Below are 22,954 nucleotides of genomic sequence, written 5' to 3' on the forward strand. Positions count from 1 at the left end.
AATTTCTGGGTATAGCCTGATTAAGGGCAGGCAGCTTGTTTTGTTTTGCTTCTGTGTGGTTGTGTGTGGAGGTGCTAGAAGCTGGCCCAGCAGCCACTGAGTTCCATCTACAGGCCTTCTCTTGCTCTGTCTTCATCTGTTTCCTCAGAGCCTAGAAGAGTGCTTGACTCCTAGCTAATTCCCCATGAATATTTGTAAGGAAGTGTAAATATTTCACATGAAAACGATGGGAAGGTAGCTAATTGTTGTTTAAATTCTGAATAGCTTCCTGGTGATTCACTCATGTTTAACACTCAGCAGCAACAACAGCAGTCACAGCCCCCTCAGTTTGTACAACCTCAGCAGCCTACAGCTTCCAGTCCCCAACAGCCAGAGGAGCAGGTATTGGATTTTTAGCCTTTTTGTGTATGTGCATTTTCACTGTAGAACTTAGGACATGTTTATCATACGTTTCCACTTTTAATTTGTTGGAAGAAATAGTTCCTATGTTGTTACTCTTTATCAACACCAGTAGCTGCCAGTTATTCTAATCATAACTGCTTTGAATGGAGGTCTCCATCTTGCCAAGTATCAAATAGCCAGACAGTGAATGGCAGTGGCAGGTAACCCCTCCTCACTATGTCTTTTCTGACCAGCCTGTCATCTTGTTTGTAGAAACTGATTGCTGTTGCAGTGGATCTGTCTGTGTTGTCTGGTAGTGTTGGGCAGTGGGAACACAGACAGAAGCAGATATTACACCCTGCCAGTCAGGGTATAATCAGATAAACTGAAGTCTTAGAGAAAGGGACAAGTGTTTCTGGACTTCGGCTGTTCTGTAGAATCATTTGGGAAACTCAGCATACTTATTCCTGCCTCCCACTTTGAGTGTCTCAGCTGATGCTAAAACTACCCATCAGCCTTCCTGGACATCACTCCTTCAGGCCTTCAGTGGATGAACCTTATCTTCTAGTAGGTTTCTCAGAGAGGACACATTGAAAACTTTTTCTATATTAGCACATTACGGTTTTGCTTCACTGATAAGATTTCTCATTTTGTATTTTGTTTCTTTCACTTTTTTTTTTTTTTTTTTTTTTTTGGTTTTTCGAGACAGGGTTTCTCTGTGTAGCTTTGTGCCTTCCTCGAACTCACAGAGATCCGCCTGGCTCTGCCTCCCGAGTGCTGGGATTAAAGGCATGCACCACCTGCACCACCACCACCACCACCACCACCACCACCACCACCACCACCACCACCACCACCGCCCGGCTGTTTCTTTCACTTTTTAAAAACAAATTTTATTTTCCTTATGTCTGTGCGTGGGCGATGGTGCACATGAGGCCAGAGGACTGGTAGAGTAGGTGTAGGTTCTGTCCTTCCACTGTTGGGTTCTGTGATCAACCTTGGGGAAAAGTGCCTTCACCGGAAGTTTACTGTTGGAGCTTTTTGGGAACTCAGCGTTCCTTTTGCTCCAGCACCCTGGGATGACTGGGGGGGGGGGGGGGGGGGGGGGGGGGGGGGGAGACACGGACGACACGACTGACTGTGCCTGCTGTTTGCCATTTAAGTGTACATTTTAGTAGTACTGAGTACATTCACACTATTGCACAAAGCATTTTTCATCTTGCAAAATTGAAACTTTATTAACAGCTGATAACTTCCTCAGTCCAAATACTGGCAGCTGCCATTGTGCTGTGTTTTTGATGGTAAAACACAGTGCCTCATGCAGGGAGATGGAATCATGGTCCATGTGTCCTTTTTTGTCTCTTACTGTCACATCAGACAGATCATTCACTTGGATGTGTCAAGAACTTACTGGGTCTTACAGGAATGCTTACTTTCCTGAGACCACTCACTGTTTTCTACTGCAGTACTGCATTGTTTTACATTCCGATCAGCACTGTGGACAAGGGGCAGTCTGTCCAAATCCTTGCTGATGGCTTGTTAACTTCCACTCTTGGGTTTCCTGTTTATTTTCCCATTTCTTGGGGTAGGGATCAAACTCAGTGCCTCTTGCAGGCTGGGCATGCACTCTATCACTGCACTTCCTGTTTAAGCCAGTTTTGTTTTGAGTAGCAGCTATCCAAAATGAGAATGAGTTGAGAGTCTGCCTGGCTGATTGGACCAGCACAGCCAGCTTTGAAGGTTAGGTTTGAAGTTGTATCTTTAGGTTGAGACACTTAAGATCATTATGATCCAATTGACCTCTATAATTAGTAAATGACCCTCTATATCTTTTTTTGCTTCCTTTGATTACTACTAAGATTGTATACCTTTTCCTATTTCATTTTTTCCTGGCTGCTTTATTAGTTGATATTATTTTTTTATTTATGGTTTTTAGTCACTATTCTAGCTTGTTGGTAAATATCTCATTCTATTTGTGATATTTAGTCTTTGTGGGTCATTTTAGGAAACAAATTGTATCCAGTGAATTGATTTTTTTACATTGTTGAGTTTTTCTTTTGTTTTACAATAGCACTGTTCTGGAGGTTTTTATTTTAGGGTGTTTTTTTTGTTGTTGTTGTTCATTCCAAAGATTGGGTTCCATTCTTGCTACTTCTATATGTGTTCATAATTTATATTTATATGAAACCTAAGCTACTGTTTATTCTTCCTCAGACATCAAATAAAAGCTGTCTTTTCACTGGCTGAAATTATTTTGTTCTTTTTGCACAAGTCACTTGCTAATTTTTTTTTCTTTTTTAAATTCAGGGTTCTGAACAAAGTTTAACTGCTCAAGAACAGGCCTTAACTGCTCAACAAGCTGCTGTTGTTAATCTTACTGGATTAGGCGGCTTTACACAATCACCGGCAGCTGGTAGGTATTAGCCTGACTCCTATTGAGACCTCACTGTGTAAATTATTTCCCTTTTCTTCCTTGCAAGCAGTAATGAGAAAAATCTGAAGCATTTTATCTGTGAACTATTAGATTAACAAACAGCTGGCCAAGAGTTTTTCCTTTCAAAATTACTTTGACAGTTGATTGTGAAAGCTTTGACTCATACACATAATGTGTTCTCTTTATATTGGTTAACTGGCAAACTTTGACACATTCTACCAAAGCAGTTTTCAGTGTCTGCACTGCAAGTGGATGTTTTCTTAATTATCTGGGACCACATTTTCCTAGATAGTATAATTTGTCTCAGTTTGTAGTTGTATGAATTAAATCTGCATAATTAGCAAAACTTCTGTGAGCTGCTTGTTTATAAAAATGAAACTAACTTGAATGCTCCAACTTTCAGTAGGAAATAGTAAACAAAAGGTAATATTTGTTGAATTATGACTTCACATTTGAATAAGCCACATGCTAGATTTTTCTTAAAAATAAATTAACAAAATTACAATGGAATTTGAGGATTCTGTCAATTGTCCCTGTGCACTGACTGTGCCTTTAGGTTTCTGTAACTGCCAGTTGTCAAATTTAGATGTCCCTTAGGAGGAGGAAAATAATTCTTCCATAGAGCTATAATTCAGAATTAGTGAAATTCCAAATGCAGATTTGTAACTAATGTACCTTTACTACACAAGTTACAATTTTTCTAAAATAGCCATAGTAAATTTGTGAAAAGAATTGTAGACAGATCATGAGAATTTGTCTAGTTTCAAACAAACTGCAGTCACTTAGGCCAGATCAGCCTTTTCACCAATACTTGAGAATGTTGAATGATTGGCACGGCCCCATCAGCTGCAAATCTTAGTTCACCTCTGTGTGCTCACTGGATGTTGTATTTTAAAAGATCTTACTATTTCACATCATGGTGGCTTCCAGATCAAGGTCCAGTATCAAGTTCCATGGGGATGCAGAGAGGATGCCATGGAGGCAGGATATAGCTGAGGTACTAGAGTGCTTCAGTAGAACTGCAGAACACTGGTTACAGTGGCACAAACCTATAACCAAAGCGTTCTGCAGGTGGAGAAAAGAGAATCAGGAGTTCCGGGTTAACCTCTTCTGTCTACATAGTGAGTTCTGAAGCCAGTCTGGGATAAGACTCTTGTCTCAAAAAAAGAAAGAGGAGGAGGAGGGAATGCAGTACCTTAGTCTGTGTACTCCTTTCCCTATGGCCAGAATGTTCTGGAATCAGTGATACCCTCAATTAGCAGGAGACTACATTTATTCTGAAATATGTATGATTTGATACTTAAGGTTCTCATTCTCTAACCCTGGTCGCCTTCAAACTTTTTGACTGGCCTGCTTTCCCCTCTCCTGTAGTGTTGTCTCAGCTCAGCTCTGCTGAGAACAGACCTGAGCAAAGCCTCCCTCAGCAGAGACTCCAGCTCTCTTCTGCCTTGCAGCAGCAGCAACAGCAGCAGCAGCAGCAGCAGCAACAGCAGCAGCAGCAGATTCAAGTAATCCAGCAGCTTCACTTGATTAATTAAGACCTGAGTTCCAAAAGTACTGTACGCTGCCTTGCAGGAGGGGTACTTTCCTGTCTGTTAAGGCTAAAGCAATTGGTCAGTAACTTAGTTTATTTAGAAGTCTGACATGCCAGGCAGCTTGGAGCACTGAGTGTGTTTTATAACAATGCATGCTTTAGCCGAGCGGTGGTGCACGCCTTTAATCCCAGCACTCCAGAAGCAGAGGTAGGAAGATCTCTGTGAATTCGAGGCCAGCCTGGGCTACAGAGTGAGTTCCAGGAAAGGCGCAAAGCTACACAGATAAACTCTGTCTCAAAAAACCAAAAAAAATAAAAAATGCATGTTTTAAATCCTTTTTAAGGTCTTGGTGATACACTCCCCGACACCTCGTTAATGTGCATTGTATTTTGAAATAGTTTTAAGTGCCAAGTATTAACTTTATGATTCTGTACTGTGGGGATGTTCCTGTTAGTAAATGTCATACATGTTTAGAAAACTGTTACATATTTTAGGAAAGGGTGTCAACATATGATCGACTCTTGATAGTTGGTTTATTTTGCTATGAATTATCATTATACAACAAAATGGTAACTGAAGTTGCTGCATTACTGCAGTATGACTGCCAGGGCTAAGTAACAGATGTGATGCTTTCAACAATTGTATTTAAAGCTCTCAGCAAGCTCCTGCACTGTCTGTTTGGGGAAGTACCTTTGTTACCCCATGCTTTCTCCTCTCCGGCTTGTTTTCATCACTGTCCTGTTTGGGGAAGCACCTTGGCACACTTGTGCATTTAGCATAACGTGATTTTTTTTCCCTCCCTTTTGCAGCAGTTGCGATTCTTGCAACATCAGATGGCTATGGCAGCAGCAGCCGCACAAACAGCGCAGCTACATCGTCACCGGCATCCAGGTGGTCAGTCAAAGAGTAAAGTGAAGAGAGGCATGCCAACCACTCCAAAATTCTGAGCAAGAGTTCTTCTTTTCTCTCTTTTTTTTTTTTTTTTTACAAACACAAGGCCATTGAACAAAAAGAATTGTATTTCTACTTCATTTTTTTCCCCTAAGATGTCAGTATTTTACATTGATAGATATGCATACTTTATACAAAAGCACAACCTTGTGATTCTTTCATGGGTTAAATGTTTTCCTGTATATACCATCTACAGAAATAACCTAAGAACTATAGAAATATCTTTCAAAGGAATGTAGTTGGTATTTATTTAGTATAAAAAACCTGCACAGTGTAACAAATACAGTTTTTACAGCTGGTTTGCAATCGTGGTGGCTGTTCATTTGTGTTTCATACTCTGAATTACTTCATCTAGTAGCTTGTTCACTTCTTTGTGTCTCGTAACTGCCCGACTCATGCAGTCCTGAAGTTTAGCTCCGGTAAGTCCACTCCCACCTGGAAAATTATGCCAGTTTTCAGTGTTCCTGTTCTTTTATGAATATTGAACATCATGTCAAATGTTTGCCTTTAAGTCAGACATCATCTAAATCAAGTGGTATGATCTCAAGATTGCAGGGTAGTTTAGGAAGACTCCACAAGACAAATATGTTCAAAGTTTAAGAATGATATACAACACTGAGACAGCAAAGATGCCCAATAAACTTAAATTAGCAAAACAGTCAAACATCCCACATTCCACTTGACACCCCAACTACTCCCCACCTGCTCCCCACCACAGTGTTTAAAGCTGCTGTGGAAACAACATACCTGGCTTGTGAAGACAACACAGCTTGCCTTCCTCATCCATTACTATTGTTAAGGTTCCTGTTGATAGGTGTTCCTCCTCTCCAGTAGGATCAACTATCAGCAAAGTGCTACATTAAAAAAAAAGTGTTTAAAAAAAATGTGCATTGTGGGAGGTAGTACCAATTTTAGGAAGAGACTGATTTCAAACAGTACTGAAAGACCTGCTTTGATTTCAGCCTATGGAAGAGCTAATCCAGAACTGGAGGAAGCCAGAGTGGCAGCACCCTGCAGCCCAGTATTTGTGAACTCCTTGCCCTTCAGCTTGGGAACATTTTAGGTTCTGCAGCAAATACTGAAGAGTTTCAGAGGATGCTAGAGGAGTAGCTAGGAACATAGCTCAGCAATGAAGCACTTGCCTAGTGTGAAGAGGCCCCATACAGCCCCTGTCACCAAAAGGGTAAAGAAGTGCAGGGGCAAGTGAGGGAGCACAGAATTGGTCCTGTACATCAGGATGCCCTGCAGATGGCAGCTCTGACTGAAGGAAATGCAGGGCAGGACCAAGATGTCCATGACAAAGTAGGGCTGGTGGTCAGCTGAGGACATTCCTTATGTCAATTGATGTTGATGAACAATGATGTTCAATATTCATAAAGACAGCTAAGTAACAAGCCATTAACTTACTCATCAAACACAGCAAAGGAAGTTGCAACTGGGTTTGTTCTAACATTCAAATAACTTTTCTTCTTTAAATTAACTTCTGCCAAAGCAGTTTCTTCGTTTATAGTAACTTCGGGCAACTGTACTAGAAAAAGGCAAGTAAACATATAAAGTGAGTGTTTCAATGCTTTCTTAACTTTTCCCTGTTTAGCTTATCCAGAACAGTTCCTGATTTGACAGGATCTCACTATGTAGCCCATCTAGCTTGGAACTCACTCTGGGACTAAGAGTTGTGTGCTACTCACCTGGTATCAGTATAGTTTTGTTTAAATATCTCATAACAGTTGAGGTAAATATGGTAGAGGAAAACGCTTTTCAGAACATCTTATGTTCCAGCCAAGCTGTTTTGGTTTTTTATTTTCCCCAAGACAGGGTTTCTCTGTATAGCCCTGTCTGTCTTAGGACTCGCTCTGTAGACCAGGCTGGCCTCAAGCTCAGAAATGCCCCTGCCTTTCCTCTCAAGTGCTGAGATTGAAGGCGTGTGCCTCTGCCACTGTCGCTAGCGTCTCTGGACTAGAAATAGCCATTTTATAACACTCATTTGGTCAGCTACCCTCCTAAAGAAGCAAGTACTGCTCTTCAGTACCATTTTATTACAGAGGAAGCAGGCTGGATGCAGGTTAACTAGGACTACACTAACACCACTATTAACTATCTTCCACTCTAAGTTGGATGTTTTTTATAGACAGGATCCTGTTTTGTAGTCTGATCTGGCCTCAAACTGCCATCCTCACCCACTGTGTTCTGAGATCACAGGCATGGACAACCATGCCTGGTTTAGTTTTATTATCAATTCAGCAATGTAGAATGACCTGGAATATGCACAAGTGAAATAAAGACATCGAGATCACTATCAGGTGATATTTAATGGTCAGTCTGCATGAACCATGTGGACTGTAGTGAGAATCCTGTGATTCTGGGAAGGACTGCTGCCCTAATGACTACAAGTGGAGACACAACAATTCTAAAGGCTACAGAATAAAAAACTAGGAAGTCCATTTTTACAAAACCCTGTAAAGTGAACTAACTTAGGAGCACAAGCTGGGCTAGGTAGTTCATACTTAAAATGTTGCCAGCATCTGGGAGGCTGAGGTAGAAGAATTAGGAGTTCAAAGCCAGCCAGGGCTAAAAGACACTCTTGTCTCACAAAACAAAAATCATGTAAATGATAACTCAGTCTCAGAAACACCCTGTAAGAGGTTTGACCAGCTGGACTCTGACCATATTAGCAGGAAAATGGTTTTATTAAGGTTGCTTACCATTTTTTAAAGCAGCTAACAAAGCAAATGTGCAGGCATCCAAAATATTTCCATCGTAGTCTAGGCAGATAAGGTCACAGTACAGAACCCAAGCCAGCTAAAACAGTTCACACAAAAGAAATCAGACCTGACAACAGAATTTCTGTGTCCTTAAGCCTAAGAATTATAGAACGTTGATTAGACAAACAAGATAGACTTGAAGGCCTAACTTTTTTCACTGTCAGAGTGGTCAGGTTACACAAGCTGGGCTTGGACTAGCAAACCAACAAGTGAAAAATTGCCCTTTTTCCTAAAGAGAGCTACAGGTGCAAAGAGGCAGTTTTATTCTCGCTGCTAGGTTGGCAAATGAAAGGCCAGGTGTAATCTCTGCTCTCCTAACGTGCAATGGAGGTTTTACATGCTAGTTAGCGCTATGATTAGCAAAGGAAGCCGCTGTAGGACGATACACATGGGTTCACCATTAAACATCAGCATGAGTAAAACCTGATCTCAGGGATCAAAGATCAGGTTTTTGTTTTTGTTTTAAGAGGAAAGGTGGTGTGTGTGTGTGTGTGTGTGTGTGTGTGTGTGTGTGTGTGTGTAACCTTAGTGTAAAAGTTAGCTCCCAGACAGGTAATGGATTACTTGTTAGTTGGACACAATGGCACAAGCCTGTAATCCCAGCTTTTGAGAGACTGGGCAGGAGGACTAGCAGGTAAAAAGTAGCCTGGGTACACAATGTGAGTCTAACTCATCAAAATAAAAAAAATAAAATAAAATAAAAAACCCACATGGAAGGAATTTATGAAGCAATGGTTTATTTAGAAAATTTTACGGAATAAAATGAACTTTTACAGAATTCTTCTAAACTCTAGAATCTCAGGGTTTAAGGTTGTTGATTCATTCCCACTACCACATTAGACCACACAGCCACTTCAGAGTTCATAAAAGCTCAGTCTGTTCTTACCTTGCCTGGAGAAATGCATAAGTCCTCTTTCTTAATTATCTGTGAGCTTGATTTAATGATAAAGAACACAATAAATGTGAAGGCAAAACACTTAAGAATGCATGATGGCAAATTTTTATCATAATAGGCTTACTTTTCAATGACATCTGCAATGAACTGGCTGGTCACTTGGGCCTCTTCTCCAGGAGGTCCAGTCCGAAACCTCGATGAACACAGTGGTGGCAGATCCACGTTAGGGACTGAAAGAAACACTGCAGGTGTGAACTAAACTTCACCCCTGACAGCTGAGGTCACTAGTACAGGGACTGCTGTACAGCATAGGGACTAGCCAGGGACAGACGCTTCGGGTGGAAAGATGGCAGTGCTAGAATTACATTTTTCTCAGATTGTCAGGCTCAGGGAAAGGGAAATTTATACTTGGCTTAAAAAGTTTATTACATTTCAATCATAGTTCTTTACAGTTTTTCTGTCGTCGTCGTCGTCGTCCCCCCCCCAAATACCTGTCTGTAGCAGAACAGTCCTTTGCTCACACCCAACTATTGAAGTTTTAAATGTTGGTTCCTACCTCAAAGAAAAGATAATTCAAGACCAAAAATAGTGCCCACCCTAAATTGAGTGCAGACCAATTTCAGTCTACAGTGATGGCCTTCACCTACAACTACCCTTGGAATGTATACAACTGAATGTGTAAGCAAAGATTACCTACCCATATTGGGTTGGCAAAGTTAAGTTCATGGGATGTGCCTTGTCTTGGTTATCTTCTAATAGGCAGAAAGTTCCAGGATAAGGGGGCATTGTTCTATTTCTGAATATAGGGAATCACTACCTCAATTATCAGCACTTCACTACAACAGTTAACTTTAAACTTCCTCAAGTATTTGTTTGTTAAAATTACAAGAGCATTTAATGTTGGGGAATGTTATTTTAAGGTGTGTTACTTTTGTTTATGTTGCATTTGTTTAACTATGAAGCTATGTTAGTTTGTCTAAAACACCGGATGGTCTAATAAAGAACTGAACGGCCAATAGTGGGGCAGGAGAGATTGATAAGCAGGGCTGGCAGGCAGGGAGGATAAATAGGAGAAATTTGGGAGTCAAAAGCAGCAGCCAGAGGAGGAAGAGGACTCCAGGGGCCAGGCACCCAGCTGCACAGCAAGCCACAGAGTAAGATTTTCAGAAGTAAGAGAACTGGAAAAGCCTAGAGGCAAAACGTAGATGAGATAATTAAAAGTTAAGAAAAGCTGGCAAGAAACAAGACAAGCTAAGGCCGAGCATTTACAATTAACTATAAGCCTCCCTGTATGATTTATTTGGGAGCTGGGTGACTGGCCCTTCAAAAAAGCCAAAATAGTAGAAAAACAACCAACAACAATTTAACTCACCAATATATCCTTTATCAGGGGCATCTAGTGGTGGCGCTGCAAATTCCTACAAAAGCAAACGAAATGTATTCCACTGAAGCCACTCAAAAACTAGAAGACCAAACAAACAAACAAACAAAAAGCTGGGCAGTGGTGGCGCATGCCTTTAATCCCAGCACTCAGGAGGGAGAGCCAGACGGATCTCTGTGTGTTCAAGGCCAGCCTGGACTACCAAGTGAGTTCCAGGAAAGGCACAAAGCTACACAGAGAAACTCTGTCTCGAAAAACAAAAACAAACAAAAAAACTAAGAAGACATTCTAGCAATTAGTTACAGAGGCAGTACCAAAGACCACTTCAGCCAGTAATCCCATGTTTAGCATCTATGCTGCTTGAGGAGTTATGGCAGGGTCCCAAGGATACAGGCACTGCACGTCCCAGTGGTTCACAGGATATTTACAAGGGCACTGTAATCAGACTGCCGTTCATCAACAATCTGAATCTGAATTTAATCACGTGACACTTAACATGGCTAGACTTAGTAACTAGTACTGGTCAGAAGTATAGTAACTAACAATAACAGGCCAAGGTCAGCTGTAGACCCACAATTCCTAGGGGCAAGTTATTTGACCTTATAAGTTTCTCTGTCACAGCGACAGATGAACAGTACCTGCCTACTCCTAGGGGCTATTCCCAAGTTCCAAAGAAGACAGTGGCATTAAGTTTCCAGTATAAACCTGGCAAGGGGTCCGCATTCCAATAGTTACCACTTCAGCTTGCCCATAGACCTGAAGGGGAAAGTCGTTCAGTGTAGCATCACAGAGCACAGGCTTTGTCATCAGACTGTTACGAGCCTTACACACCTGGGAAGCTACTGAGCTTCATGGGCTGAGCAGGGGTGGAGACTGTAATTCTGAAAGTGCCTAGTTAGATGCTCCAACAGCAGGCGGCCAGCAGACAGCTACTGTTCCCTTGTGAGTAACAATTAAAAACTATGGATGGCTAAAAGATATCCCAGGAACAATCTTAATCCCCAAAATGATATTGCCAACATCTTAATTAAAGTATGAAGTGCTGAGATTCAGTTATTCGCCCTAGAAAGGGTTACACTCACGGGTTGAAAAAAATTTTGGGGGGTGGATTACAACTCTAAATCCTGACCCGTAATTAATTACAACCTTGTAAGCATGAATCTAATTTGGAATTCAGCCGGAATTCAACAGACATACAGTGAACCTACTGCTTTAACTCCACAAATGACTGTGGTGTTCCCCAGCTTCACTAGAGCAGAACCATCCGCCGTACTGATTGAACCTGGAAAGGGAAACACGGATTTTATACAAAAGCCTTAAAAAAAAGCAAGGAAAATAAATTACCACAAAGTTATTGTATAAATGCTTTAGTTTGTATGGTTATCTGGCTAGACTTTTAAGTTGCCTCTGTAACTTGACAGGCTCAAGTCAGTGATTTGAAATTAAATGACTGATGTCTTGATTTTTCTTTTCTTCTGTCTCACAGTTTGAGCTGATTAATCATATTTAGATCAACTACATAGGTGGTGTAATGATAAAAACCTTAACATCATCAAATGCCTTAGGCATAGTAGAACTGGCTATAACAAAAAGTGGCACACAGGATGGGGGGAGGTTGTCCCATCAGCTGAAATAAAGTTATCTTCACCTATGTTGACAGTTGTGGTTCTGAATTCACCAAGTTCTCTTCCATCAGGACGGCAGTTTTCTTTCTAAATGTTTATAAGGAAATAGATTACACATGTATTTCATGTATGAAAGGGAAAACACATTAAGCTCTATTAATTTAAATGAATTCAATAACTATGCCTTAATGAATGACATTTTCATCAAAAGCCCTAACGTACAAAATCACCTTTACTCACCAGAAATCTCCTGTAATACTCCAGTGGTTCCACAGTTCTGAAACATGTGAAAAGTATGTTAAAGTAAGTCAGTGCATCCTAGAGCATGAAGCTAAGAGTGTGGTGCCGAGACACCAATCTCCACACTCTAAGGTTTTAACCATATTTATAAAAAGGCCTTACAGCAGCAACCAGTCTTCATCGGGCACCTTAACTGCGCCCTAGTCAAGAGGACTGGAGTCCAAGGCCCTCGACACACTCAGAAGAGGATGAGCTTGGGTGTCAGTCACGTGACTCTAGTTCTGAAGCAGGGAACATAGCATCTGAAGTCCTGCAGTGGGAGGCGCTGGCAGCCCTGGAACTTAGGACCACGGAGCAGTGTGTTCTCAGTTACGGCTGCCTTTGGCCTCATCAACTACACGCGGCCAAAAGTCACAGCAGGTACGGGTGCACGCACTCGCAGACACACGAGTCTGCGGTTTACACGCGCGGGCAGCCCGGGGCGTCCTCAGGGCGCCCCCAAAGGTTTCAGGGTCCCTCCGACGGCGGCACTCTGCTTCCCGGCGTGGCGCTCGGTTCAGAGATCGGCGCCGCCCTGGCCGCGCTGTCCCTCAGCGCCTCCCGTGGGCAGAGCCCTCCCGCGGCCCCACGAGGCCTCGGGGTCCCCCGCCCGCCGCCGCGCGCCACACCCGCGCCTCCGTGCGCGCCGCCACTCACTTGAACCCGGCCGCCATCTTCCCGCCCGCGCCGCGCCTGCGCAGCCCGCCGCGCCTGCGCCCTTCCCTCTGCAGGCGTGTCTCCAGCCCGGGGACTTGGAGCAGTCCTGGGTGAGAGAAGCTCCTCCTTCCGTGGAGGCTGCCGTGTTCCCGGGCACGGGGCGTGAACTCCAGCTCCGGCGAGCTCGAGAGACCCACGAGCAGCTGAATAAGGACCTGGCCTGTTGGGGACGGCCGGGTCGGTGCGGCTCAGAACCCCCACGGGCCTGTGCGCACGTGCACACACGCGCACGTGCACACACGCACACACACACGCGCGCGAGTGCAATAAACGGCGAGACTGTAACAGTCCAAGGCTCCCAGCATCGTTAGATGGCATGAGTGTGAGGCTGGGAGCGCTGTCAGTTCTCAGATGCCCAGTGCCTTGCACTCCGGGACCTGCCTTCCAATCCTTTGTGGAGCCACAGGTGCTGCGGTGGCGTCGGGTACCTGCCGTGGCGGGGCACGGCCGCGGGGTGGCGCTGCGGGTGGAGGCCTTGGGCCAAGAAGGCCTCTTGTGTAGGGCTGGGCGATTTCAGGTTCGCCGGGATGCAGCTGGTGGTGCTAGGCATGGCACTGTCTGCCACCATGCCCCGCCAACATTAAGGTATCAGCACAATAATATTAATATTAAATAATATCAGTACAGCAAGTAGTAAAAGAGGTCAATGTAACCTGCTTTCCACGTCTGCCTTTAGGTTCCTGTCGCTGCATTTATAACTGCTGCAAAAATGCCACCAGCATGAAGAAGAGAAATTCTTCCTCATTGCCAAAGGCCAGATGGAAACTTTACCCAGCATCTGGGACTCACCCACCAAACAGCTGTCTGCTGTCATGACTTGAACTGTATAACTTCTGCTTCCTAATGGGTCCTTAGGGAAGAAAAAGAACCATGCAGTGTTCACACTCACTGAGAGGAGTGTGTGGTTGGCAGCTGGGGTTGGGAAGAGGGAAAGTGAGATGGCAGGATTGAGGTTTTCTAGAGAAGTCCTAGGATGAGAACAAGAGACGTTCTGGGTGAGGAATGGCCGGAGTGACGTCCCAGAGGGTCTTGGTAGGTGACAGGCACACCTTCCCTATGTGAATGGAGTATGCTGGGCTAGCTAACTCATTTTCAAAAGCAATCTCTAAAATATTTTTCCCTTTAGTGCCTGTGATGATGGATGAAGCCCTGAACTACCTAGAAAAGAGACAGGTATCACACTTCTCTTTCAATGTCACACCTCCAGTTAAAACTAAAGCAGGTCACCAATTGTAGACCCTGAGCTAGGAGCACTGTGGGAGGCAGGCCCAGCATGCAGCATGCTCCCTCCAGAGGCAGACAAACCAGGAAGCTGGTATTTCTCTGATGTACCCTCCCACACCTCCTAATTCTCTCTTGCCTGGTGATATATTATAGAATGTGTGCCAGTGAATGTGTGCGGGCTCACTTCTGTGATGTCTTTAAAAAGAGGTGTATGTGTGTGTATATATTCATGTACAGAGATCCATTGGAGTCTTTATAACATAGTCTGTAGAACTTTGTTTCTCAAATGAATTCACATTGGTTAAGTGATAAAAAGTTACAGTCTTAAAATTTTTTAATTATAAACTAATCACTCAAAAATAAAACATTGCAGTACAACCTTCCCTCAGAAACAATCCCAATATTGGGCTTATTTGCATCTAAACATGCATGCAGGCACTCAAACATCCTAGGCAGGCATGCTACAGGGGCTGTATATCCAACCCTAAAAGATGTCTATTTTTTAATGCTTGCACTTTTTATATTCAGAAGCACAGTAATTCATATCTCTCTTTGGAGTTGTCTTGGGACAGTTAAAGATGGAGTGAGCTTTATACCTCATCTCTTTCTATGTCTGTGTAGAATATTCCTTATATAATATGTTGAAAAGGAGAGCTGTAGACACCCAGAGTGAAACTTATCAGTATTGGAGTAAACAGATTGCCATCCTCACAAACACTCAGGAGAGATCCCGAAGAGTTGTCTCTTGATTGGTGGTGGTGGTGGGGGGGGTGGTGTCAGAATTTCCAACCAGGTGTTCCTCATTTGGTGCTGGTGGGGTATCAAAATTTCTTACTAGATTTCCCTCTTTGGTATTGGTGGGGTGTCAGAGTTTCCAACCAGATGTTCCTCGGTTTTTGCTGGTGGGGTGTGATAATTTCCATAAAAGTGTTCCTTATTTGGTGCTGATGGGGTGTAAGAATTCTCAACTAGTATTTCTTCCTTTGGTGCTGGTGGGGTGTCACAATATCCAAGGAGGTGTTCCTTGTTTGGTGCAGGTGGGTTTTCAGAATTTCCAACAAGGTTTTATTCTTTTAGTTGCTGTGAGAATTTCCAACCAGATGTTCCTCATTTGGTGCTGGTGGGGTGTCATAATATCCCACCAGATTCTCCTTGATCGGTGCTGGTAGAGTGTGAAAACTTCCAACCAAATGTTCCTCATTTGGTGCTGGTGGGGTATCAGATATTCCCATCAGGTTTTCATCTTTTGGTGCTGGTGGGGTACAAGAATTTCCAGCCAGATGTTACCCCTTTGGTGCTGGTGGGATGTGATAATTTCCAAGGTGGTGTTCCTTGTTTTGTGCTGGTGGGGTGTCAGAATTTCTAACCAGTATTTCCTTCTTTGGTGTTGGTGGGGTGTGAGAATTTCCAGCGAGGTGTTCCTTGTTTGGTGCTGGTGGGCTATCAGAATTTCGCACCAGGTTTTCTTTTGGTGTTGTTGGAGTATCAGAATTTCCAACAAGGTTTTCCTCTTTTGGTCCTTGTAGAGTGTTAGAGTTTCCAACCAGATTTCCCTTGTTTGGTGCTGGTGGGGTGTGAAAATTGCCAGTGGGTTGTTTTTCTTTGGCACTGGTGGAGTTAAGCACATGTTGTCTTGGCTGGTATCAGAGCCTCATGTAATCATCAGATTTAAAATGATGTTTCGATTTGTTTCTCAGAATGTAAAAAAGAAAGGAGATCACTGTATGTTGTAATTCAACTCACTTAGCCCTCACATGCCCTCTTCATTTTACACCTTACACACCACCTGAATAAACATAATACACAGAAAATAACAAATTTTATGGCATTTATAATAATGAGTCTGCATTATGAGGGACATGATATCTATTGGCATATGATCCATACTTGTAGGTATAATCAGTAAATTCTGATGTGTGTCTTGGACACTATGCATATTGGTATTAGGTCAAGCAGTGATGTAGTATACAATCTGAGGCTTCCTGTGTGAATTCTTGACTGAACAGCATTGGGCACTATAATTTAAACACAGTATCTGCACTTCATCACATATCTTGCCTGACTGAATTTCTCTGACAGCCTTTAGCTCTCCCCGCCCTTGAACTATGAGCTCAAATCTGAGATCACAGCACAGTTCTCCCCTATGGATATATTATGCTATATGAAGACTTCCAAAAGAGACAGGCGTGGTGGTGCACACCTTTAATCCCAGTTCTCAGAAAGTAGAGCCAAGAGGATCTCTGTGAGTTTATGACCAGCCTGCTCTACAAAGCTAGTTTCAAGACAGTCAGGACTGTTAAAGAGAGAAACCCTGACTGGCAAAATTGAGTGACTATTCTGAGTATTATAAAAATCAGTCAGGAGTCAAGATATCGCGGTAAGTGACATTTCTCCACATATTCTCAATGAATTGGATACTTGGCACTGCTAGGATTTACTTCTTACATAAATTCAGGACCACTGTGAAGAAGGAATGACAATGCACAGGCAGTTTCTGACAACAGGAAAACACCTATCATGTTCAGGTGAAGTTTCACTTCCAAATGGTTTTAGTACACTCCCAATGGCTGTTTGTTGTAAATGATGTTTTCGGGTACATTGGGTACTATAATTTAACCACAGTATCTGCACTTCATCACATATCTTGCCTGATGCATTTCTCTGACAGCCTTTAGCTTCCCCCCTTGAACTATGTAACTTGTAAGTTAAGCTAATAGAGCATCTATACTTACCCATAATTCCCTCACTGTGAGAGAGAAGCAGTTGGACTTCTGGGCACTGCATCATTGCCTGTGGGGCATGTCCTCCCACTGGGACAGGGCCTTCTTCTTGTGCCTTTTCCTCTGTCTCAACACTGTCGGTTGGAGTGTTCAGGGAATTGTAAGCCTTCTCCCCATCAGAGCAAAGCAATGAGCTATATAATGAGCTCTCATAAATGAACTCTTCTCCAAATATTTTTGTATAGTTCTCAATAAGGAATTTGACAAGAGAAATCTGTGATAAAACAAACACAAAAGGTCTCTGTCATTTTGCATGGTTGTAAATCACATATGATATATGAGCCTTGAGGCTAAAAGTGTGTAGTTCAAAATCAGAGAAAAAGTCAGCTTCTATAAAATATAGGGGAATCTTCTGCTAGAAATTTGAAAGATTTTTGGGATCAGATAATAAAATGTGATCGCCACAGTGCAATACTCCCTAAGAGGATGATTTCTAGTGCTCCCCATGGGGTGGCTAATATATACTGTTAACTTGGATAACTTTTGTTCCATTTGTGGCAGACATGGCTGAGCATGTTTGTAAAGATGCTTACAGAAAGGTACAGTTAAGGAGGGAAGACTTCCCTGAATATGGGCTCCATCCTATTGAAAGTTCCCATTGGGTGACTAAAAATGAAGAGACGGGCAAAGGCAACTGAGCAGCAGCATTCATGTGTCTCTGATTGCTCAGTGCAGACCCCATGTTAACAGCTTGGCCCCCGGGTTCATTGTATTGGGAGATATTTGAAGTGAGGCCTATTTGGAGGGAACTGGATAATTGTGGATCTGCAATGACAGGTTGTTTAGAACCCTAGCTTTCTCTTCCATTCATTGATTCTACATGATATGAGGAAAAGATGTCCTGAGTCAGACCTTCCTGTGATGTACTTCTTACAGGCCCAAGAGCAATTGCTCAATCAAGAGTTAATCAGAAACTCAAATACTGAGAGTCTAAATAACCATTTGGTCTTTATGCTGAATAAATTCTGGTGCTTCATTATAGTACTTGAAATGTGCCTGCCATAGGAAAGTGTCTCTAATCTACCCATAATCAGCAACAAGAGGCCAAGGATACGTTTAATCACACTAACCAGGCCTCAGAACAACATATCTGATAAACAATCCATATTGTCTTTGTTTAGTTGGGAAACTACCTTGAAAACAAGTAGAAATTCACACATCCCTCAGTGATGACATCAAGGGTTCAATCTTGATTTTCTAACCCAGCACCCATGTTTTCTTATCATTTCACAATACTAGCTCTCTGTGGGTTAGTCTAGCAATATTCTAAATTGCAATCGACAAAGGACTGAGTCACTGAGCTCAAATACCCATTTAAACTCTACTAACTCAAAATCCACAAACGATTCTTCCCCTCCAGGATAATCCTGTATTCCTGTCTCATTGTGAAGACATAAAATATATGCCTCATTACCTTTTTGGTGATATCCGCCAATCTTGAGTTGCTAAATTAGATGTCATGTGGTTGACTTCAAAGTTTCTCTCAATTTTGTATAATATTCCAAGAAGTGTCAAAAGAATGACATTCTGTTGGGGTAGTTGCTCTAAAAGACTGAATACAAAGACAAGTTATTTTAAAACAAAAATTTTACTCATGAAATTGTAAATATGAAGAAAGGGAACCGAGTAATTGTATCTTATTCATGGTCCCCTAAGAATAAAATGAAAGGACTGTGTCCTATAAATATTGCTTGAAATATCTCCCCATAGTCAGAAAAAAGGGTCAAATTTAATTGATACACACACACACACACACACACACACACACACACACACACACACACGTTACATAAATGCTAAGATTAAAAGCGTGGGCCCACTGTGACTCCCCAAGTCATACTTCTCCTTTCACAATGTCTTCTGTATTTGTGAACAATTGAAACCTTTTGTTGTCAGTCAATATGTTTAGTAAATGACTCTGTGGTATATGATCTAATGTGTCTAAGCAAACATTATTCCTATTTTTTGTTGTGTTGCTCAAGAAATTAGTGAATCATTACCTCTGCACTGCAGCTACTTTCTTCTCTTCACACACTTGGTCGAGGACACCAAGCCATTCATCATATAGTCTAGACGTCAGCACACTTCCTGGTATATTTTGAAGAAACTCCTTCCATCCATAGAAATCATTTTTTTTTAAGAAAATATAATTACAGGAATTGCTAAAAATACTTCCAACTCTAAAATTCAGTTTAGTTCCAACTTTATTCATAGTTCCCAACCTGTCCCCTAATTAGAACTGTGTCTTACATGTAGATTCACTAAATTTTGTCCATCAAAACTAGAAACCTAAGAGCAGATTTTGGGTAGAACAATCTAGCACACACTTAAGAGATCAATACCTCATCTCAACTCTTACATTCAAATGACAAACATACACATTATGGTAATTTCTTCATGATCAAGGACTTTTTGCTTCTCACCCTAATGGCTCTAAAACAAGTGATGTAACTGCATGGACCCATGTGCTCATAAGCAAAGGCTGGGTGAGCCTGGACTTTCTCTCATGTTCTATGTTCTGAAAAAAAATGCTTGTAGTAACATTGTTGTGGAGTAATATATTAAGGTGTGTTACTTTTGTTTATGTTGAATTTGTTTAACTTTGTGTAGCTGTGTTACTGTGCCTGTCTAAAACACCTGATGGTCTAATAAAGAGCTGAACTGCCAGTGGCAAGGCAGGAGAAAAAAAATAGTTGGGGCCATCAGGCAGAGAGAATAAATAGAAGGAGAAATCTGGGAAGGGGGAATCAAGGAGCCAGAGGAGGAGGAAGACTCCAGGAGCCAGTCACCCAGCTACACAACAAGCTACAAAGTAAGAGTGAAAATAAGATATACAGAAGTAAGAAAAGGAAAAAGCCCAGAGGCAAAAGGTAGGCAGAATAATAAAAAGATAAGAAAATCTGGCAAGAAAGAAGCCAAGCTAAGGCTGGGCATTTATAATTAAGAATAAGCCTCTGTGTGTGATTTGAGAGCTGGGCCCCTCAAAAGAACAAAACCAACAACATTTTGGTGCACAAAAGTGGGGCTCAAATCCATGACCCTGAGATTAACAGTGTCATGCTCTACAGAATGAGCTAGCTGGGCATTTATAATTAAGAATAAGTCTTCGTGTATGATTTATTTGGGAGCTGGGTGGCAGAATCCCCAAAAGAGAAAAAAACAAAAAAATAACATTTTGACGTACCAGTATGAGGCTTGATATTTCCATAGGGCCTGAAAATGATTGAAAAACAAAACAAAACAAAACAGGATACAGCTTCTTTAAGAGTTTATCCCAGCTGGTGAGCCCTTGGGCAGCTACTATGTTAAATAGGAACAAAACGCTAAGTATAAAATGCCTGCCACAGTGCAAGCATCTCAGCATTCTAGAGACCCAGGGAGGTTGAATGCAGTTCTTGGTCATCTACTTCCAAACAGGTCTTTGGCTTTCTAGGCTTGGCTTTCATGACCCAAGAATCAGGCAGAGTCAACCAAGGAGCCCTGCAGAGGATTCAGGGGCAGCTTAGCAATTCTAAAGTTTGCTCACAAGGTCAAAAAAGATGAGAGATACTCAGTAAAAGAGGTCCAGATGGAAAAACCGCTAAACAGGTTCCAGTGTGTTTGACAATATTTGTAGGCTTAAGAAAGAAAGGAAGGAAGAGAGAGAGAGAAAGAGAGAGAGAGAGAGAGAGAGAGAGAGAAAGAAAAAAAGAAAGAGGGTATTGTCATAGAAAAAATGAATAGTTTATAAAAGAAAGTCTTTAAAGACTAAAAAAAAAAAAGCCACCATGTAAGATGGGGAAAACCCTGGGAGTCTGGACCCTGTGTAGTATTGTGTTGATTGTAAATGTTTTGAATGTTGACAAGCCAACAACAGCTGCTGAGAGACATGGGATAGAAAGAGGGACTGATGGCACACACCAGCCTTGATATTATAAGAAGCCTTAATTGTAAAACAGAAGTCAAAAAACATGTGCGTATAATGGAACTTAAAAGATGCATTGCTTTGGTATGGTGATATTTTATTTGTATGTTAATAAATAAAGTTGCCCGGGGGTCAGAGCTAATAGCAAGCCATTGCAGAAGCTGGGTGGTGGTGGTGGTGGTGGTGGTGCACGCCTTAAATTCCAGCTCTTGGGAGGCAGAGCTAGGCAGATCTCTGTGTGTTCAAGGATACAGCCAGCATGGAGACACACACCTTTAATCTCAATACCAACCATAGAAGACCTGGAGGTCTGTACAGATAGGCAGTGATGAGGCAGTCATGTGGTTGGGTTTACAACCAATGAGAAGGCAGAACAGAAAGTCTTTATAAAGACAAACACACAGGAAGTAGCTCTCTGGGCGGAAGAGGATAGCTGCAGAGTAAAGGGTAAGGCTCTTATCTCTTATCTCTTGGGCTTTCATCTTTGCATTGGTTCTGTGTTTCTTGTTAAATAAGATGGTTACTTCTATGCTTTGGAGAAGCAGTTTTGCTTTTGTTTCCACAGAAGATGAGAGGCTGTGGATTCATCCCAGGCTAATGTGGATCAGGTTTGTTCAAGAGAGAGACCTCCTGAACCTTGACAGGTGGTATTTATCAGCAAAGGTTACTGCTGGTCTTCCCAGGACTTGGTCATTCTCTCAAAGTTTTCTCAGGGATCTCTGGGGATGTCTTCATCCACAGACAGCAGGAAGCAGTTTGGAGAAAACGACATCCACATTCCCAAAAGCTGGGTTGTGGGAGGATTTTGGTCTTTTGGTGGGTTATGGATGTTTGCTATCATTTAGGGGGATAAAGGAATAAGATAGAAGTATATATTATTGAATCTAATTTAAATAATAAGGTAGATTATTGAATCTACCATAAACTAAAAAACAACTATTAATTTCAAATATTTTGTATTGGCAAGGACTTTTGTATATTGATACAAATTTAAGGTAATTTTTGTTACAACACAGAGTATATATGTTTCTATTCTTGTTTAAAGGACTTTTGTACATTGATACAAATTTAAGGCAATTTTTGTTATAAAACACTGTATATATGTTTCTATTCTTATTTAAGAACTTTTGTATATTTATACAAATTTAAGCCCATTTTTTGTTATATGGTTTATATGTTCCTACTCTTGTTTAAAGGATTTTTTTATATTGATACAAATTTAAGGTTATTTTTCATACAACATGTTGTATATATGTTTCTACTCTTGTTTAAGGTATTGTACCTATGGAGTTCTTTTAAAATATAAGGTAAAGTTCTACTTTTGAAAGATATTATTGTGAACTATTTAGGATAATCAAGAAACACAGGTTAATAGTCATCCTTAACAATCAAATATGTAGATATGTTAGGTTTGCTTTCAGGATCATATAGATTTATATTTTAGATATATGGTCTTCAAATACTTCAAAGACCTACAGAATATGGCATTTAGGCCATACAGTTTGTACATAATATAAGCCTCTGTGTGTTTATTTGGGTACAAGCAGCTGCAGGTGAGAGAGATTTGTCTGGACCACAGGTGAGAGAGATTTGTCTGGACCACAGGGGGCCAGGCAGGACTGGAGAAACCTTCTGTCTACATTTGGCTGCTCAATGAGAAGCAAAGAGTTTCCACCTAAATCCTGAGAGAATTTAAAAAGGGTTCTAAAATGGAGTCAAGAGCAGCTTTCTAGTTGTGTCTTTCAGGCAAGCCATAAGCTATGGTATGGCGGGTTCGCAGCATGTGAGCTTGACCTATAGCATGGCAGATTCCCGCTGCAGTACACAGAGGTGTCTCCAAGCCATACAACATACTTCATGGTGAATTTAGCTTTGCTAGTACAGACCAAAAAAAAAATTTTTTTTCTGGGCTACACATTCCTTGATAGAGGCATAGACCCACTGCCTCCATGAGTCAGCAGAGAGCATGGCTTCCAGCGCTGGCAATGAATTACCTCTACCATGTTGGAAACCTGAAGTGGGCAGAGTCATTAGCCAAGGCTGCCATTTTTGTCCTAGCCATCCTGTAGTTTAAAGCAATAGATTC

General features: G+C 41.8%; 2 protein-coding genes across 20 annotated transcripts in view; one reads left to right on the top strand and one right to left on the bottom strand.

The window, feature by feature from the left end:
* Supt20h (SPT20 homolog, SAGA complex component) overlaps window positions 1-5,607 on the top strand; it is a 34,169-nt gene extending 28,562 nt beyond the window's left edge. For 7 of the 19 annotated variants that reach the window (XR_003734928.2, XM_028873365.2, XM_037206584.1 and 4 more), the window contains exons 22-25: window positions 265-381; window positions 2,689-2,794; window positions 4,187-4,323; window positions 5,160-5,607. Coding sequence is in view for 17 of the 19 variants with exons in the window: in XM_028873365.2 (XP_028729198.1) it covers window positions 265-381; window positions 2,689-2,794; window positions 4,187-4,323; window positions 5,160-5,297 (498 nt within the window). In the remaining 2 variants the exon portion in view is untranslated. Of the gene's footprint in view, window positions 1-264; window positions 382-2,688; window positions 2,795-4,186; window positions 4,324-5,159 lie in introns of those variants that run through there. The other 12 variants (XM_037206590.1, XM_037206594.1, XM_037206591.1 and 9 more) reach the window with 8 other exon arrangements.
* On the bottom strand, window positions 5,352-12,970 carry Exosc8 (exosome component 8). Its single transcript, XM_028873367.2, has 11 exons — window positions 12,901-12,970; window positions 12,205-12,241; window positions 11,988-12,051; window positions 11,548-11,621; window positions 10,331-10,376; window positions 9,083-9,188; window positions 8,950-8,995; window positions 8,004-8,100; window positions 6,709-6,829; window positions 6,049-6,155; window positions 5,352-5,736 (listed from the first exon to the last, which is right to left on the bottom strand). Exons 1-11 carry the CDS (start codon window positions 12,915-12,917, stop codon window positions 5,621-5,623), a joined length of 831 nt encoding a protein of 276 aa, XP_028729200.1. The 5' UTR covers window positions 12,918-12,970; the 3' UTR covers window positions 5,352-5,620.
* Between the last annotated feature and the right edge of the window lie 9,984 nt (window positions 12,971-22,954).

This window comes from Peromyscus leucopus, chromosome 6 (assembly GCF_004664715.2).
Source record: "Peromyscus leucopus breed LL Stock chromosome 6, UCI_PerLeu_2.1, whole genome shotgun sequence".
Lineage (NCBI taxonomy): Eukaryota > Metazoa > Chordata > Mammalia > Rodentia > Cricetidae > Peromyscus > Peromyscus leucopus.

Excerpts from the sequence above, each read along its gene's own strand:
- Exosc8 (XM_028873367.2), bottom strand. Across the intron at positions 8,101-8,949 it reads TATGCATTTCTCCAGGCAAG|CTGGCTTGGGTTCTGTACTG; the intron begins GTAAGAACAGAC and ends GAACTGTTTTAG. Across the intron at positions 5,737-6,048 it reads GTGTTGTCTTCACAAGCCAG|GTGGGAGTGGACTTACCGGA; the intron begins GTATGTTGTTTC and ends ATAATTTTCCAG.